Genomic DNA, 21,114 nt, shown 5'->3' on the forward strand with positions numbered 1-21,114 from the left:
TAACCCACAGGGCATGCTGTTTGCCCACTGAAACTTCGGGTAGTCCCCAGGGTTGCTGATAAGCCACGGGGCTTGCTATTTGCCCACTGAGACTTCGGGTAGTCTCTAGGGTTACTGATAACCCATAGTTGTTTATTTGTGATGTGGTGTGTGTGGTGTTTTGGGGAACTCACTAAGCTTTGTCTTACGATTCGTGGTTTACATGTTTCAGGTTTTCTTATATTAAAGGAGGGGCACGGATCGATTACATCACATCCATGGGAGAATTAAGCACATGATAACCTTTGATGATACTCTGATAAATGTTTTGAGTTAAATGCTTTATCTAAGATGTTCATACGTGTAATTGAATAAAATACTTAAATTTTTAATTGAAAATCTTGGGTTGAAATTTGGGGCGTTACATTATGTAGTATGATACACATATATATAATAAATGAGAGTTTTTTCACCTCTCGTGGACGTGCCTCGTATTCTAGTATGTGTCACCGCTTCTTAAGGCTCCAAACGCTCGTTTGAGATGCTTTCAAGCTCTTTCTTGTGCTCTTTTATACTTCATGCGTTTCTCATTAGCAAGGATTGTCAATGATTTTACAAACACAATCAATTTAACATAGATGACATCCACAAGAGAATACACATAATTATATGTCATTCCGTTTACTTGAAAAGATAATCATATGTGGATCGATCGCATAATTTGTCTAATATTGGCGACATGCCCAAAACGTCGAGATCATTGTTTGAACTGAGAGCACTAATGAAAGCATGCCAAATCCAAAGATCTTATGATGCTACAACTTCCAGTATAACCATTAGGAGTCCCTTATCACCATGTGTATACTGCTCTTTCCATGTGTTAGGGCAACTAATCCACCCTCAATGAAGGCGATCCAAACTCCCTAACATTCCAATAAAGTTACGTACGTTAGCATGATGAGCATATTACTTTGAACGTCAGTGAAAGTTGGCTTACACAAATATGTTGGACTGTATATCGTAATAATACATTTACAAAATTCTTCAAGGCTTTCCCATGTGACCCGCTCAGGCATTTGAAAATAGTCATCCCATGAATCTAATACCGAACCGCATCCTAAATGACGAACTACAACTACACATTTTTAATACATTCAGACTTGCTAGCCTCTTGCGTTAGGACGTTGTCTAATACATTCAGACTTGCTCTCAAAATCGTCGACTAAACGTAGAAATAGATGTTTCTCCATTCTAAACCGTCGACGGAAAAATTCTCTATCATAAATAACGTATTCATTGAAGTAGCGTGACATAAGACATTTATTTGCGGCATAACGGTCTCTGTGTAGCGCCTTCAGCGTCTATGGGCATGAACATTAAACTTCATCTTTTTTCTAAAATGCCGACGACTCTTTCCATCGAGTTAACAATGCTCACATGTTAAACAATAATTCTTTTTCTTCTTCTAATGATGACATTTTTATGTGAGTGTGGTTGGTAAATGAGTGAAGTATGAAAAAAAATGAATAAGGTTTGTATAAGATGAGTATTGTATATGTACATTTATAGATGTAATTTTTTAAACAAATATTTTTTTAATAACAATTTATATATAATAAAGGAAGACAGAGAAAGAATAATAAAGAGGGAGGAGACAAGGAGCATCTAACAAGCAGATGTCATCCTTGGGCTATGTCGTCCATAGGGAGCGGTGTTCCATTGGATGTCATACATGTCATCCACTTTGCTAGCCACCTCTTGGTATAGCTGAGAAATCCTAAGGAGTTTTTTCTTTCTTTATACACCTTGCAAACCCAATAATTACACAATTAGTCTACTAAGAAAAGTAATATTTTACTACATTGTCATCTTTAATCCCTTCTCTTATACCAATGCGAAAACATCCCTTAATGTCATTAAATTTTAACATTAATGGATTAGTTTAAGTAATAAAAATATAAAAAAGAGCATCAATATTTTTTTTAGGTGTGAGCATGGTACCACACTCGTACCGATCAGAGAAACCCAAGTACTTTTATCGATATCAAGTACCTAACCGAACTAAAGTTAATGGTACCAATTTTTGTTACTAGTATTGGTGTCAATCGTACCAAATTTCATGATTTTAAAGTACCGAGTACCATCTCATATTAACAAAAATGGTGTCGGTTCAGTTCGGTACCCATGAGAATTTTGCTCACCCTTAATTTCTTTATATATGTTTGCTGCTTTTAGTGCCTCCATCCTTTTTATTTATATTGTATACCTAGGGTATCTTATTCAAATTATTCATAATAATAATTAAAAAATTTAATTTATTTTGTGATATATATTTAGGAAGATCTTTCTAATGGTCATGTCAATGAAATTATCCTAATAAGATATGATGGCAAAATTTCCTATGTCACTGATGCGTTCATGTAGTTTTTCTAAAAAAGCATGTACATAATTTCTCATTATTTGACTTGGATTTCGTAGTCAGCGGCCATATTTGGTTGTTTTCATTCATGACAACCACATGTAGGATGCTACCAAATTAGTCCTTTAGGTGGGCATCATCTATTATAATCATTGGTAGTACACATTCACAAATTAAACAAATATGCAAATGATTTATGTTACAACCATATATTTTAATGTAGAAATAATCACTAGCATACTGTAATTGAAATGAAGTTTAATGTGTAACCAATGATGACAAAAAATACTTAAATCATCATCGTTTCACCTTTATATGTGTTACATTTGCAAGATTCTCCTTTCAAATAACAAAAATACACTAGAATATTGACAAATGAATCCACTAGGGTCCCTTCAAAAGGTGTAGTAAATAACACTTCGGTCGTCAAGCTTGAGGGTGGAAATATCAACTTTGAATTGAGAACTTAAAACTTAGGCAATTTTCTTCCCCCCAATATATATTATGTCATTTATATCAGATATTACCTCCTTCAACAATTGGTCCAACACCTTGTTGTTAGCTTGGAGACGATTTGGATGCAATTGGATTCTTAAACAAGTGTTCATCCTGAACTTAAAAAATTTCAAATTTTAGAACTAGGGTAGTCCCAATGTACAGTTTATAGTTTTCAACAATACATATTATATCAAACTCGTCTTTTCTTTTTCTTTCATTTTTCATCTCAAAACCCTCTTCAACACACTTAAATCCCAAATATAGTTTAAGAACTTCTTCGATTTTAAACATTGATAGGTCTTTGGCACCTGATGATGGATTATGTCATAATCATGGTGTAGATATAATCATATAAAAATGATTTTTTGGCAATGAACTGAAAAAAAACATACCATATAAAGAAGTTCTTCTTCCAACAATATCGTCTTTATCCTCACACCAACATGCCCATAATTACCTCACACCAACCATGTATTGAGTCTAAATGTAAGAGGCATTGGAGAAGACCACAAGGTCACGTGGGTAAGAAGATTAACATCAAATAATCGTATCTCGTATACGGGGATTCAAGAAACTCAATAGATAGATGTGAATAGTATAAATATAGATGTGTGTTGGATAATGGGGACTTTAGCCATGCTGCGACACCATCATCCAGTAGATCAGGAGGTTTACTTAGTATATGGGACTCTCGACTGTACCAAGTTGAAGAGGTAATTACATACAGGCATATATTAATCCCAATTGGCAGATGGCTTGGAATTCAAGAGCCTACGATATTCGCAAATGTATATGGTCCGCATAACTCACATGATAAGAATAAGCTTTGGGAAGACTTGTGTCAGATCAAGAATAAAAATATTGGCAATTGGGCACTATTCGGCGACTTCAATATTGTAAGAAGAAAGGTGAAATATATAATTCCCAATTTTCTCCTTCTGATGCATTTTGGTTTAACCAATTCATTGAACAGTGTATATTACATGATTTACACATGGGGGGTCACATATACACTCTTTTATCATATTGACATCAAAATGAGCAAACTAGATAGATATTTGGTTTGCTCCAATTTCCTGGAACATTTTCCTTACGTTTCATCCTTCGCTCTCCTTAGGGAGACCTCAGATCACTGCCCCATTCTTCTACAAAACTCATACTCAGACTTTGGGAAAACATCATTCATATTTTTCAACTCTTGGATGAAAAGGGAGGGATTTGATCAAATAATTGCAAGTTCTTGTGAGAAATTTAAAGGCTATGGAGCCCCAGGCGCATATTGTGCTTCAAAACTAAGGTTTCTAAAGAATGAAATCAAAAAATGGAGAGAAAAGGATTACCTACGTGAGGTAGTTAAACTGAGAAACGTCAAACAAAAGCTATATGAACTAGATTCTGCTACTGAACATCGCATCCTCTCGGATGCTAAGATTATTGAAAGGATAACAGGTTTCCAACGAGTAACAGAACTTGAAAAATGGCAGTTCTTGATTTAAAACAGAACGCGAGATTAAAGTAGGTAATAGACGGTGATGAGAATTCACGCTTCTTCCATGGATATGTCAATAATAAGAAATATAAAAATCGTATCCATGGTTTGATCATTGATGGCTCATGGAACACGGACGTGGAAGCAATAAAGAAATATACATTTAATTTCTATAAAAAAGAAGTTTCAGGAGAGATGTATATCGCGACCAAAAAGTCATCAGCAGAAAATTTTGTAGTCTAGATGCACTGACAAGCACCAGTTTGGAGAAGCCCTTTTCACTAGAAGAGATCAAATGTTCAGTATGGGCTTGTGGAAGCGAAAAGGCACCTTGGACCGGATGGATTCACCATCAAATTCATCAAGAAATATTGGAACTTATTACATAGGGATATTCTCAACTTTTTTAAGTACTTTGAGCTATATGGTAGATTGGATCGGGGGTGCAACTCAGCATTCATCACCCTAGTACCAAAAATCAAAGACCCACTGCATCTTAGAGATTATCGACCGATTAGCCTGATCGGATGTCTATATAAGATAATTTCAAAAATTCTTGCGAATATACTCAAAAGGGTGGTAGGCATGAATATTGATGAGGTTCAATCAACATATGTAGAAGGAAGAAATATTATGGATAGACCTATGATAGTTAACGAGTTGTGTGCATGGGCGAAGAGTAGAAAGAAACAAATCCTATTATTCAAAGTAGATTTTGAAAAATCCTTTGATTCCATAAACTGGGAATATCTGGAATCAACATTATCTCAAATGGGATACAAAAGTAAATGGCGTATGTGCATCAAAGGATGTCTACAATCTGTAAGATCATCTGTACTGATCAATGGATCTCCCACGGAGAAGTTCAAAATGAGCAAGGGAATAAGGAAAGGAGATCATTTATCGTCATTCCTCTTCATAGTTGCAATGGAAGGGCTCAACATCGCGATGAAAACGATGTGTAAGAAGAATATATTTCATGGAGTCAAAGTGCCACACACGAAAACCATCATCTCTCATTTATGTTATGCAGATGATGCTCTCTTTGTCAGGGAATGGAGTAGAGACAACATAAAGAACCTAGCGAGAATACTAAGGTGCTTTCATGTCGCATCGGGCCTTAAAGTTAACTTCAACAAATCCAAGGTCTTTGGAATCGGAGCTGATATGCAGTAGGTCAATTGATGGACAACACCTCTGGGATGTGAACCTGCCAAATTACCTTTTACCTACCTAGGAGTCCCGGTAGGAGCAAACATGAACCTCAAAAAAATTGGCAACCCATTATAGACAGATTCCATTCTCGTCTATCCCCTTGGATGGCAAAACCCTTTTCCTTTGGGGTAGGTTAACCCTTGCTAAGGCGATCCTTGGTAGCCTACCTTCTTGTTTCTTTTCGCTATTTGTTGCTCCGGCGGGTGTTATTGAAGCTCTTGAAAAGATCAGAAGGCAATTCATATGGGGGGTATCGCTAACAAACACAAAATAAGTTGGGTGGCTTGGGAAAAGATAGTTGCACCTAAAGACACTGCTGGTTTGGGCTTAGGATCACTCAGAGCCATTAATTTGTAACTAATTGTTAAATGGTTGTGGAACTTAAAAACATACGTCTTATCCAATAACTCAATCATAGGAGTTTGGAACAACGTGGCTGGGGTAAAATTTGATTTGCAAAAGAAAGGAATCAACATTAGACATGTACTCAGAAAACAGGTACGATAGGGGAATGATACATTATTCTGGAGTGATGAATGGTGTGGTAGAGGGACTCTCAAAAGTGCATTTCCAGTTCTCTATCAAATAGAGAAACAAAAAGATGTAAATTCAAAGATCGTGTACAGCTTGGAAGCATGATATGGGACTGGAAATCACAATCAATATCTAAGGAGCAGGTACGGAGCCTCAATATGTTAATATCTAGACTCGGTACATTTCAGCCTACTGTGGGATTCGATAAGTGGACATATAGGTTATCTAATGATGGGATTTACCATGTCGATATCTTGAGATCAAAATTAGATTATTACCAACCGGTGAATGAGGAAGTTATCATTCCTTGGATACATGAAGTCCCTATCAAAGTCATTACCTTCATTTGGAGAGTTAATTTAGGGCAAATTCCCACCTGTACCGCATTGTCACGAAGAGGTGTACCAATTTCATCCACACTATGCAACTACTGTTCACAGGAAGATGAAGATACAAGTTATATCCTGTTTCGATGCCCATTTTGTAACGCCCGCAGATTCAGGCTAGTCAATTTAGAGACAATGAGCATCAAAAATGAGTTTTTGATGGAAGATTATTTAGAATGAATAATCTTAACCAAGTGGTAGTATATGTTACAAGGGTTCCGTACATGTAAAGAACGCTGAAATCTGAGTTATAACGAAGAAGTTATGGCCCGTCCAAGATTTTACGGCAAAACCGGCACGACACCGGGAGACGTAAATAGTGAATTTACGATAGAGGACTTTTTCGCCTTAGTGATCTAAACAAAAGTTATAGTATGCGTTAAACCGAGAACATACAAAAAAAGAACGCCCAAATCTGACTTTGTATGAAGAAGTTATGGATTTTCTAAGATTTGGCATAACAGTGCACGACCCGAAACTCGAATTTTAGTTCGAGCGGTTTTTGGCCTATGCAACCTAAATGAGAGCTGAAGATCTCATTAATAGGAACTCAACGATAAAAAGACAGACGAAAACGGAGTCCGTATGTAGAAGTTATGAATTTTACGCGGTCATTTAACAGTATAATCTCCTCATACTGTTAAATTTAAAATCGGTCGAGAATTAGCCGACGCGGTCAAAAGAAAAGTTTTAGATCTTGTTTTTACTTACGCGTGGATATAAAGAACGTCGAAAACGGAGCTCGTATGCGAAAGATATGGACGAAGCTTAGTCTCTACTCTTCAAGCGGCGAATTCGATACAGTTTTGTAAATCCGAGATAGAATAAGAATTAGCCAACGGAGTCTAAATGAAAGTTGTAGTACTCGTAAATACCAACGCGTGGATATAAATAACATCGAAAACGAAGCTCGTATGCGAAAGATATGGACGAAGCTTAGTCTCTACTCTTCGAGCGTGATAAATACGATACAGTTTTTGTAAATCTGAGATAGAATGAGAATTAGCCAACATGGTCTAAATGAAAGTTGTAGTACTCGTAAATACCAACGCGTGGATATAAGGAACGTAGAAAACGGAGCTCGTACGCGGAAGATACGGACGAAACTTAGGGACTACTCTACGATAAAACTCCTATAAATAAGAGATGAACTCTTCATAATTTCTTCACACCATAAGCCTTTCTTTCTCTCTCTAACTTCTCTCTAGCCTCCCTAAATTCCTCCCATGTCTAGGGAACCTCCCTAGCATTAGAAGGAAGCCCCGGAGCGCCCGACAGCTTCGAGAAGAAAAGCTTTCGGCTCGGAAACACTGCTCCAGCGAAGCCCGATTTTTTGTAAAAACCCGTTGTAAGTGAGCTACGCCTACACTATTTCTAATATAGCTTTTATTTAAATATAGTAATGTTATTAGGACCTTATAATAATTATTTGGTCTATTATTATGAGTTATATAAGTGTCGTTATAATATCTTTTTAACCACTCGTGGTACGGAGAATCTGGTTTGGAGGGCCGCTTGGGTTGCTGGATTCAGAAGTGCTATATGCCAAAACGATCATGCCCTCCGGTGTTTCATGTCTGGCCCCTGTCTGTACATAGTGGGTGAAGAGTATTGTTTAACGCTTATATAATAGTAATAATAGCTAGACTATTAATTAGTCTCGCCAAACATTAGATTAAACTCTAGTGGTAATGATACTAGGTTTTGTCAAAGGAAAATTGTTTTAAGAGTAACGAAGTGATGTCCGAGTGCCGAGTCGCCACCTTATCAGGTGAGTGCATAGTCCCTTTCATGAACATGATTTTATTACAAGTATTGATTGAAGTATTAATTATATGTTTATGTGCGAGTTAATTGATGCTGTCTGATATACGTGTTAAAGAACATACATGATTATATATGATGATTTAGGATAAAGAGTAAACCTAAATTAATTATGAGGAATATTGGGTATTATTTTCTTATGAGTACGAGTGAGTTACACTCAGAGAATAGAACTTTAGTATATGTCATTGATCCGAGAGCATGGATTAGACATAGTCATTGTCCTTAGTCCGAGAGTATGGATTGGACATAGTCAATTGTCATTAATCCGGGAGTATGGATTAAGACATAGTCAGTCGTCCTTAGTCCGGGAGTAAGGATTAAGACATAGTCAGTTGTCCTTAGTCTGGGAGTATGGATTAAGACATAGTTAGTTGCCCTTAGTCTGGTAGTATGGATTAAGACACAGTTAGTTGTCCTTAGTCCGGGAGTATGGATTAAGACATAGTCAGTCGTCCTTAGTCCGGGAGTATGGATTAAGACATAGTCAGTCGTCCTCAGTCCGGGAGTATGGATAGGACATAGTCGTCTGTCGTTAATCCAGGAGAATGGATTTACACATAGACACTTGTCCCTAATCCGAGACTATGGAATAGGCACAATTATTGATCCGAGAGCATGAATTAGATTCTGAGAGTATGGGTTAAGTAAGGTCCGAGAGTATGGATAGTCTCGTTGTAAGGATTAACGGGGTGGGTAAGAGTTGCTTATATATATATATATATATATATATATATATATATATATATATATGGTGAAATTGTATATTTTGTGAGTTCTAAATTATATATTGTTGGATTAGTGTCTAAGCCCGTAACTATATTTGGTATGTACTTGACCCGGTTGTGCATGGTCCTTTTGGGTTGCCTTCACCAAAGCAACTTGATAGGATGATTTATGGAGAGAAAGAGGTTGTTATGATTTATTAATATAGTATATGAATAATATAGTAAAGGAGAAATCATATTGTTTAATTAATATTAGTCAATAATTAATAAGAATTAATTTTGTGGCTAAAAGTCATTAATTAAATAAAGGGGACTAGAACTGTCAATTGTGCGATAGTTGAATATTGGGCTAATGGACTCCATAGAAGTTGGAGTGGACGAAATCTATAGAGAAACCCATTAGAATTCGTCCAAGGCTTCTAAGAGGGAGTCTATGGACTGCTTAGGGCCTAAGCATCCAGATTAGGGTTTCCTAGTTCAAAACCCTAATAGCCTCACTATATAAGGAACCCCTAAGGCCCCAAAAACGTGTGGAAGTAATCCCTAAGGGATCTTAGTCGTTTTTGGTGCTCTTCCTCCCTCTCATAAGTCATTCTCTTGCTTGTGGTGTTTGTAAGCCATTAGAGGAGTGACATTTGTGACTCTAAGCTCCAAGACAAGAAGATTCAATCCATTCTTGTAAAGGTAATCATCTAGATCTGATCTTATATGATTATTTCGAAATATGTATGATAGATCTAGGGTTTATAAGCTTTGTATGGTTATTGCATGTTCATTAGACAAACTAGATCCACAAGCTTTAGGGTTTGCATGTACACCATAGGATTGATGTAGTGCTCAAAACCCATCAGTGGTATCAGAGACTGGGCTGTTTATATAATGTATTTGATGTATTTCATAATCATTCAAGCTTAAAATCGCAAAATTCTGCATTCTGGAGCCTGAACTCGCCGACTTCATAGGTGAACTCGCCGACTTCATTGGGAACTCGACGAGTCCATCCCTGACTCGATGAGTTTGTAGGTCTGATGGCTGATTTTGCGGGATTTTGACCTATTTTGTTGTGGGATAATTACCAAAAACGTTTTTCATTAATAAAATCCGAATTTTATCAATATTTGGTGATCATCCTTACCAAAATAGAAGATAATTGTCAAAATTAAGATAATTACTTGTTTTATAAGATACATATTAATTATTTGTAATTTTGTTTTGAATTATCTTGTAAGAAATTGAATTAGGTCAAATTTAGATAATCACCAATTAATTGTTTAATTGTTATTATTTGTAATTTGATCTAGAATGTTCTTGATAATGTTTTGAAAAGTTTCAAAACTTGCCCTCAAGTTTTTGAATTTAAATTTTATTAAAAAGTTTAATCTCAAAATATTTAAATTCTAAACCCTAATGTTTTTGAAAAGTTTCAAAACTTTCCCTCAAGTTTTGGAATTCAAAATTTTGATTAAAAGTTCAATTTTGAAATATTAAATTCTAAAACCCTAGTTTTGAAAAGTTCAAATTACACCCTTATGGTTTTATTAAGTTAATTAAGTGTATAATTAAAAGAGAATTAATAAATCCATAATAATTTGGTTTACATTTAATTAAATTAAAAGTATAATTTATTAAATAGACCACATAGTATTTTAAAAGTGTAAGTCTTACCGTTAGTAGGCCTCATTCACGAAGCTGGTCTCTAAGGGGTGTTTAAGGAAATTGTCTATAAAATGGCGATTGAATGGGTATCCACTCTTACCCACCGCACTTTTGACTAGTGGAGGGTCGTTAGCCGAACGGGTAGGATAGGACACAACCTTCCATTATAAGTATAATGAAATACGAAGTAACTAAACGCTTTTATAAATTCCCAAATCTTAGTTACTTTAGGAAAAGTGAATTTGATGCAATTCCATGGAATTACACTTTGTACCCTTGCCGAGACGGTTAGTGGAGCGTGTGTGGTTAACCGGCACACTAAGTTGAGATTGGCATTGGAGGCAAAGGGTGACTCGATGTTTGTCATAGATCGATGGAGCGTGTGTAGTTAACCGGCACGTCGATTAGGTGACTGTAACATTGAGGGCACCATGTACGTTCGCATGGTTATTCACATCTTATTTGTTATCCTCGGCATCCCAATCACAAATGAAGGGTATAATCGAGATTAAACATGCCATTAAAAAGTTCAATGAATCTCAAAAGATCTAGGAGTTTCAATTCATTTAAAACTTAATATTCAATTTTCGTTTTTCATGGTGGAAATTGGTAAATCATCATTTACCTACCTTCAAATGTTCTGCAATTTGGATTACGGCATCCCTCTTCCAGGTTGTAGAATATTGTATTGGATCCTAGCCTTAATATTTCATTTGGGTGTTTTATTAAGGACTCAATCAACTAACTTGAATTTCTCCCGTTTTGTAGATGTTAAAGTCTGACAACTATGGTCTTCCTGAATCCGTTGGAAAGAGTTTTCCACATGAAGATGATGTTCCACGATTGGATTGTGGAAATGGAAATCATGCTTCACTTCCTCCACCTCCTGCGATAATTCTCCCTGACCCACGTGTTCGAAGACTTGAAAAGTTCAAGGTCACTCAAGCCTTATTGGCAAAAAGACACAAAGATGGAAAGTCTGTATGTGCTCATGTCTTGGACATGAAGTTCCATATTGATAAATTGGGAATGTTGGGTGTCGATGTCTCAAGGAAGTTGGTTGTTGACTTGGTTCTTCAGTCACTTACCGAATCATATAGTAAGTTCATTAGAGAGTATTATGTGATGGACCACGACGTAACCCTCATTGATTTGACTTATTTGCTTGTTGCTGCTGAATTAGAAATGATTTGGCGGACTGGTCAAGCAAATTTGTCTGGTAAATCAATGTCCCAACCTTCTATGGACAATGGCAACATTGGAAGTCCAGAAAAGTTTTCTCTATGCAAGATAAAGGCTAAGTCTGAGATAGTCCCTTGTGTCATTCCCAAAGAATCTGTGTGTTTCTACTGCCAAGAGAAGGGGCATTGGTTGCGAAGCTGCCCTGACTACCTGAGAGATCTAAGAGATGGGAGAGTCAAGATGTATGACTCTATTTCAGGTAAAATCCACTATCTGACTCTATTAAGTTCTTTTTTAGATTCCTAAATACATGATGTGATAAGATTACATTTAGTGTTTTGTAGGATCGAAGAAAAGAAAGGAAGCTTAAAGAAAGAAGTGAGCTGAATCTGGTGATGAAGAAATGAATTTCGATCGCATGATTCAAATGTCGGATTTTTAGCTACTACTTTAGAGTTAGGATAGATTGCTAAATAACATTTACATAGTTTTCATTTGTAATCGCATTGTAAGGACAAGATTTTTCCGCAATAAAATAAATTTCGATTTTGTCTTATTTATGTTTCCTTGCAATGGATTTTATGAAAATTGGTGTTTGAATGTTTCTATTATTAGCAATATTGTGAATGGATTTGATTCTTGGTTATGTTATTTATGGTAATGTCAGAAATTTACCAAATAAGGAAAGATTCTCATCGCCCAAATTTCAATTGGACAGAAAGTTGGAATCATGCAACTGGTATTGTATGATGAATAAGAAACTTCGTATTTGGGAAATTAAGACTAATTCCTTGTTCACATAAGTATGTGAGTCAAGTGAAGGACTAGGAGATCTGGTACGCAATGTTGTGCATTGTTTAAGTCCACCACAAAGAACGATAAAATGTTCGTCATGATTTGCTAAAATATTAGTGAATGTGATTATACTTAAAAGATTAAGTATGATTCTGAATCATTGAAAATGGTTTCATTGAATAGCAGAATGAATAAGAAAAATCAATTAGGCAGAAAAATAAAAGTTTCTCCAATCTGAAAAGATGGGAGAGTACTTAAGTATCTATTTTATGATTAACTTAGTGATTTTGAAACCGTATCACAATTGATCCTCTGAGGACACCTTAGTATACTAGTATGGCTAAGAAGAGGAATCGGAAATTGTTGAAATGGTTAAATCAATAGGTGAATCATACTTCGTTCCAAAATCAAGTCTTAGAGTCGTACTCCAAAATTGTGATTTGAGTGACATCATCTTAAGAAACTTTAACACACTCATCAAATGTGAAGTAGGAAAATGTTTTCTTGCTCTTGCACATTTGAAATTGGTAAGTTGTGATGTCTTGGATAAGACAAGACCAACTAAGACCAATTGTGTGTAGTATTTGCCTTGATAAGGACCTACACTGACTCTTGAATGTTTGTTTTGTCAAGAAATGTTTCTTGACAAGAGAATCTTATATGACAAGAGGTCAGTGGGGGTCTAAATGATCTTGAAAAGTTTGAAGAACTAATCAAGGGTAAACCTATTGTTAAACACTAGCACACGACTTGAGGTTTGTAACCTATCGTGTTGACACATTTTTGTTTCTATGCCATTCCAGTTTAATTCAACTATGCATATGAGTTCTATGAGTTCTCAATTGATTGCATAGAGGCAAGGCATCCTGATCAATGGAAAGTACATTGATGGATGGGGGTGAACTGCTCGAAGACTTGGAAGCAATGGTGGGACCCTTGATGGCAAGAAATAAAGAATGAACAAGTTCTGTCCATAAGAGTTTGGATTTGTCACAAACATTATCTTATGATTATGGTTATGACAAATTCACATGGATAGGAACACATACACCATAAAATCTAAGTGTCATAAGGTTTCTCTCTTTCATGAAAATGATTGTGAGGAAACGCTTTCACTGGAAGATTTTAATGAGATAGCGATTATGTAAATTGCATTCTCAAATTCGATTATGACTACGGCATCCCTCTTCATAGTTCGAATTATGAGATTTGGCAATTAGTTTGAACATTCGAGACTTATTGCTATAAGTTCTAGAATTTTTTAGACACACATGTGAGCTATCTAAGGAAAGGTGTATGAGTTGTTTTCTAGAAGCTTAGATAAAAGATTGTCGAAGCGTACCGTATTAGAAATATGATCTTTGGAAATCAATAAGTATTGTTTTCTAGAAGTCCAATGGTTTTCTAAATATGTATCAAAGATAGTGGGAGCATAAATGTTATGCTGGTATGGATATAATCATCATGTTAGTGGGAGCATGATTATTATTTTAAGTGTTGCAAGTTAGCAATGTTAATTATAGAAAACAAAAGATTCACTTTGCAAAGTTGCATGGGTTGAAAAGTTGTTTTGCTATAATTAAGGGAGAGAATATCATACTTCATTTCAAAATCTAAAAGCTTGGATCGAGAAATTTTAATTAAATTTAGTCAAAGGACATATATGGATGTTATGTTGAAAAGATTCAACTTAAAAGGATTCTATATATGGCAATATTATAGCAAGGAACTGGTAAAGTATCACGTTTTCGTGTCCCATACGCTTCGGGTATAGGATCGATTGCATATGCTGTAATATTTGACCGTTCTAAAATTTTCCAAATGCCTAGGGCATTAAGAGGGAAAAGGGACTAGAACCGGTTTGACTAAAATAAATTGAACAACTGTCAACGACAATCTAAGGTTCGCTAAGGATTGGTCGCTTGTGAGCAGTTGGAAGTATAGTAATGAATGGACCATAATGACATTATTATGATTAGATATGATTCTATTAATAATGAGTTGTCATATGGCAAATATGGAAATGTTTCCATATTGGGAGTTGGATATTGAGAATCCATGTCTAGATTAGAAACTTTTATGCAAGAAGGATGTTCAAAGGAATGTACTTTGAATGTGAGACTTCGTATCCATGGAATTGCCTTGTAGCAATCTCCAGTATAGAACTTTGTAATTTCATTGGCAAAGTCTTGGTGACTTTTGTGCAATAAGATTACAAAAGGATAATTGCATAAAATGTTAGAATCTAACATATTCTAATAGTGGCAAGAATTTGGTATTCTTACACTAATGATAAGGATTGGGAATTGTGAAATGAGTATCATTGGAAATATGTTAAGTTGATCTGTTTCACAAAGTAAGGACCATAGGTAAACATAGTGTGCATGCTTGGAGCATAGGACAACTGTTGTTATAATTCAAGTAATAAGTTGATTATCCGAAACATTATACAATGAATAATGTGTAATCAATATGGTGACTAAATAAAAGGAGTTTTATTTATACTCAAAAGTTTGGGGCCATATTGGATTCGATTATTATTGTGTTTCACTTTGCATGTTTTGACTTCTCGAATAATAAGATTATTCAAACCATCCACAGTCGATCATACTTTGGAAGTAGGTATGAAAGAAGACTGTCATGAATCTGACTGTAGATTATCTAAAGTATTTTAGACATAGCAAAAGTTTGTTGCAGGGTGCATGAGTGCTCCTATAAGATTAGAGTAGTGGATTAAACCCACGCTCACTTGAATCGCTACATGGATTTTATCACGGGTGATTAGTGAGACGATAATATCTTGTATTCTTGAAACCGAGACGTGTGAGTTGTATTCTGCAAGTTGGTTGCACATTGATAATATGTAAACGCACCAGTAACTTGGTGTTATAAAACATATTGTTGTGTGTGATTTGATGAGTAGGTACAAGCGAACATTGATTCAAAGTTTATCCGTTCCTTTTACTCAAAGTGGGATAAAATCGATATTTATGGGCCCCTCGATGATTTAGTGATGACACCCCTAAGCGCTTGGCCAAGTCGGGACTGAGTTGATGTGTTCAATTGTAGTCTGTTGTCAGTCGTCATAAATTGGAAATCGGGAAACAACACATACAGAGAGTATGATTAAAATCCATGTCTCAGCTCATACGATATCTAGAATGGAGGAATATATGGTCCCTTATCTAAAGGACAGGTTACTGATAAGATCAGAGTTCGACAGCGTCTTTAAGAGCTACGATTGCTAATCGGATTGTACTTGCATTATAGTTACTAGACTTATCCAAGTGGGAGACTGTTGGATTAGTGTCTAAGCCTGTAACTATATTTGGTATGTACTTGACCCGGTTGTGCATGGTCCTTTTGGGTTGCCTTCACCAAAGAAACTTGATAGGATGATTTATGGAGAGAAAGAGGTTGTTATGATTTATTAATATATTATATGAATAATATATTAAAGGAGAAATCATATTATTTAATTAATATTAGTCAATAATTAATAAGAATTAATTTTGTGGCTAAAAGTCATTAATTAAATAAAGGGGACTAGAACTGTCAATTGTGTGATAGTTGAATATTGGGCTAATGGACTCCATAGAAGTTGGAGTGGACGAAATCTATGGGGAAACCCATTAGAATTCGTCCAAGGCTTCTAAGGAGGGAGTCCATGGGCTGCTTAGGGCCTAAGCAGTCAGATTAGGGTTTCCTAGTTCAAAACCCTAATAGCCTCACTATATAAGGAACCCCTAAGGCCCCAAAAACGTGTGGAAGTAATCCCTAAGGGATCTTAGTCGTTTTTGGTGCTCCTCCTCCCTCTCATAAGTCATTCTCTTGCTTGTGGTGTTTGTAAGCCATTAGAGGAGTGACATTTGTGACTCTAAGCTCCAAGACAAGAAGATTCAAGCCATTCTTGTAAAGGTAATCATCTAGATCTGATCTTATATGATTATTTCGAAATATGTATGCTAGATCTAGGGTTTATAAGCTTTGGATGGTTATTGCATGTTCATTACACAAACTAGATCCAAAAGCTTTAGGGTTTGGATGTACATCATAGGATTGATGTAGTTCTCAAAACCCATCATATATATGATATAACATTGTGGGATTGAAATCCCTATGTACTCATCAGGTTTCCCAACCTGACCCACTCAAGCTTATTTGTATCACAGGTGTCGATATGAAGTTACATTACTGAGAGATTTAAGAGATGTAGATCACTAGTGTAAATAAATATAAGTTCTATTTATGCTTATGTTTCTGTATTGACGATGACATCCCAATGTTTTAAATTGAATAAAATACATTTCTTCGGAAATACTTTGATAATGTAATTATCATGTTTTTCTGGGAACAAATTCCACAACACTTTATTAAAAAGAGATATTCTGATTTTATAAAGCATAAACAAAATCGGTCTTTTATGGCCGTGAAAATGGGGATGTCACAGTTGGTATCAGAGCATTAGTTTAAGCGAACTAGGAATATGGATTTATTTCTAGACTTAAACTTAGAATGCTAAGCAATGATTGTGAGGAGTGTGTCTAATAAAATGTAGGTAATACACCTGAATAGACACAAGCACTAGCTTATTTAGGGAGAATTCCTAACATGCTTTTATGTGCTAAAGGATTTGTGATATGCTTTATATGATCGGATCTATGGTCTATTGCCATCCGGATCTGGAAATTTTATGTGCTCAGATTTCTAAACGTTTAATTACGGTATTAGAACCGGCATGTAATTTTTCGGAGTAATAAGGAGATTTACACGTCGATCGTAAATAAAATCTTTCCTATCTAAATTCTCGTCAATACACACCAAATGTTTAAATTGGTGTATAGATCAAAAATGGCAAGAACCCGCAGTGGAGCCGGGAACGCGAATGGGAACAGGAATCAACCTCCAGTGATTGAGCCAATACCCGTTGTGGTAGCCGCTCCTAAGCCAATAACGATGGCCGGAGTACAAGCGATGATCCAGATGATGTTGGATCGTCAAATGGAGGAAACAAGGAGATTGCTTCAACGGAACCAAGAGGAATTTACGGTGCCAGTTGAACAGCTCGATCTGAATGACGGCCAGTCTAAGGAAGGGAACTACAACAGGACTATTGGTCAAGATGATCCGCCGGTGATTAGGAGAAACAATCAAGATGACGGAGTCAAGAAGAATGGATGCAAGTACAAGGATTTTCTGACTTGCAAGCCATCAACCTTCACTGGGAAGGAAGATCCGATTGGAGTTATGGATTGGATCTCGGAGATGGAATTGGCTTTCATGACGTGTGGTTGCAGAGGTAAACTACATACCACATTCGCAGTGCGCCAGTTCCGGGGAGGCGTTGTTCGTTGGTGGAACACCCTGGGGAAGACTTTAAGCCCCAATGAGCCCTTGCAATTGACATGGGCAGAGTTTTTGGTGCAGTTCAAACGCAAGTATTGCTCAGCCCAAAACCTGCTCGAGCTAGAGAACCAATTCCTAACCTTGAAGAAAAGAAGCATGTCGATCGATGAATACACCAACAACTTCACAGAGAAAATGGAGTTTGCCTTGCGTATTGTCCCAGATGAGCTGACGAAAATCGACAAGTATGCCAAGGGACTTCCATGGGAGTATGCAGTGCCAGTACGTCAGGCACCTACCTTGGAGGCAACTATTTGGGATGCCAAGTCTGTTGAAGATATGATCAAGGAAAGAGCCACCAACAAGGTTGAAGTTGGTGACAAGAGAAAGTTTGAAGGACCCACAAGGTCCAACAAGAAGAGAAAGTTCTCGAAGTCTGGAGAAGGAACATAATGGTGTGACAAGTGCAGAAATAAGCACATTGGGAGATGCTCTAAAGAGATGACCTGCTTCAAATGCGGGAAGGCAGGTCATTATGCTAGCGAATGCACAACCAAGAAAGAAGTCTGCTTTAAGTGTGGTGAAGAAGGACACTTCAAGCAAGACTGCCCAAAGAGGGAAGGGGCTACAAAGCCAAATGCGCCGCCAAAGCTGAATGCAAGAGCATTCCAGATGATCCTTGACGAAGATGCAAGGAATCAGGAGTGAGAACTTGATAACCGAAGAATAAGTGATGCAGTAGCCATGTGGATAGTATCGTAAGGTGTAGCCTATTAGAGGCATAGTCTAGGGTGAACTTGAACACCCATGTAATCGTTTCAAGGAATAATATAAAACCTTCGTTTTATTATCTGATGTGTTAAGTTGTTGTGTGATTTTCTTGTATGGTGACTTGGAAAACTGTGTGACAATAATTGGGACGAGTATGAGTAGGTGTAGATGGTAGTAGAGGCCTATACTACCGGAAGCACAAGACTCGCACTTGGATCAGGGAAAGTCACAAGGTTACCAAAAAGCTAGTAATTGATTCCGTTTTATTTAAGTATGTCGTTACCATCGTTTCGGTAATGATTAAGAAGATGATTGTTGTTTCGACCCAAGTGGTCATATCAAATCGAGTCTAACTAAGATGAGTATGTTACGTGGTTCAGAGAACCAAGTTCGATGTAGCATCTGACTTAAGCCAGAAGATTGAAGTGAAAGTTAATCGAAGCGGTCAATAGAAGTATCGCGCAAGTTAAAGAAGTTGGTAGCTAGAAATGCTACATGTTAAAATGTGATTTTATCACATTAGAACATGAAGGAAAGTATATTCCATTCCGGAATTTGACTCTAAGAGACCTAAGTCTGAGCGTTGCAACATAGGATGAGAGTTCATTAGAACGTGACCCATCGGTCTATCGTGCAAATCAAATAAACTTATCTTAAGTTTGTTAAGAAGAAGAAGGAGTCTCTGATAAAGAGTGAGGTTGTGACATGAAGGTCATGATTGAAAGTCTAACAAGACATAGAGAACGGGTGCAAGATCAAGCACCACTTGCAGTCAAGAAGACCAGGAGTAGATACGCATTCGAAGAAACATCGAAGTTACGATTATTGCCTAGGATGAAGAGATAATGTATGGAGTCATTATACAGCCCTGTTTCGTTGATGATTCCGGGACGTAATCATCCTAAGGGGAAGATAATTGTAACGCCCGCAGATTCGGGCTAGTCAATTTAGAGACAATGAGCATCAAAAATGAGTTTTTGATGGAAGATTATTTAGAAGGAATAATATTAACCAAGTGGTAGTATGTGTTACAAGGGTTCCGTACATATAAAGAACGCTGAAATCCGAGTTATAACGAAGAAGTTATGGCCCGTCGAAGTTTTACGGCAAAACCGGCACGACACCGAGAGACGTAAATAGTGAATTTACGATAGAGGACTTTTTCGACTTAGTGATCTAAACAAAAGTTATAGTATGCGTTAAACCGAGAACATACAAAAAAAGAACGCCCAAATCTGACTTTGTATGAGAAAGTTATGAATTTTCTAAGATTTGGCATAACAGTGCACGACCCGAAACTCGAATTTTAGTTCGAGCGGTTTTTGGCCTATGCAACCTAAATGAGAGCTGAAGATCTCATTAATAGGAACTCAACGATAAAAAGACAGACGAAAACGGAGTCCGTATGTAGAAGTTATGAATTTTACGCGGTCATTTAACAGTATAATCTCCTCATACTGTTAAATTTAAAATCGGTCGAGAATTAGCCGATGCGGTCAAAAGAAAAGTTTTAGATCTTGTTTTTACTTACGCGTGGATATAAAGAACGTCGAAAACGGAGCTCGTATGCGAAAGATATGGACGAAGCTTAGTCTCTACTCTTCAAGCGGCGAATTCGATACAGTTTTGTAAATCCGAGATAGAATAAGAATTAGCCAACGGAGTCTAAATGAAAGTTGTAGTACTCGTAAATACCAACGCGTGGATATAAATAACATCGAAAACGAAGCTCGTATGCGAAAGATATGGACGAAGCTTAGTCTCTACTCTTCGAGCGTGATAAATACGATACAGTTTTTGTAAATCTGAGATAGAATGAGAATTAGCCAACATGGTCTAAATGAAAGTTGTAGTACTCGTAAATACCAACGCGTGGATATAAGGAACGTAGAAAACGGAGCTCGTACGCGGAAGATACGGACAAAACTTAGGGACTACTCTACGATAAAACTCCTATAAATAAGAGATGAACTCTTCATAATTTCTTCACACCATAAGCCTTTCTTTCTCTCTCTAACTTCTCTCTAGCCTCCCTAAATTCCTCCCATGTCTAGGGAACCTCCCTAGCCTTAGAAGGAAGCCCCGGAGCGCCCGACAGCTTCGAGAAGAAAAGCTTTCGGCTCGGAAACGCTGCTCCAGCGAAGCCCGATTTTTTGTAAAAACCCGTTGTAAGTGAGCTACGCCTACACTATTTCTAATATAGCTTTTATTTAAATATAGTAATGTTATTAGGACCTTATAATAATTATTTGGTCTATTATTATGAGTTATATAAGTGTCGTTATAATATCT

The 21,114-nt window shown here is 36.7% G+C and overlaps 1 protein-coding gene across 1 annotated transcript; it reads left to right on the plus strand.

Moving 5' to 3' along the window:
• Positions 1-4,970: 4,970 nt before the first annotated feature.
• Positions 4,971-5,561, plus strand: LOC145163278 (putative mitochondrial protein AtMg01250). The gene has a single exon (XM_079082115.1). The coding sequence runs from the start codon at positions 4,971-4,973 to the stop codon at positions 5,559-5,561; it is 591 nt and encodes a 196-aa protein (XP_078938241.1).
• The last annotated feature ends 15,553 nt before the right edge of the window (positions 5,562-21,114 follow it).

This window comes from Lactuca virosa, chromosome 3, assembly GCF_052849685.1.
Source record: "Lactuca virosa cultivar CGN04683 chromosome 3, Lactuca_virosa_CGN04683_v6, whole genome shotgun sequence".
NCBI classification, from domain to species: domain Eukaryota; kingdom Viridiplantae; phylum Streptophyta; class Magnoliopsida; order Asterales; family Asteraceae; genus Lactuca; species Lactuca virosa.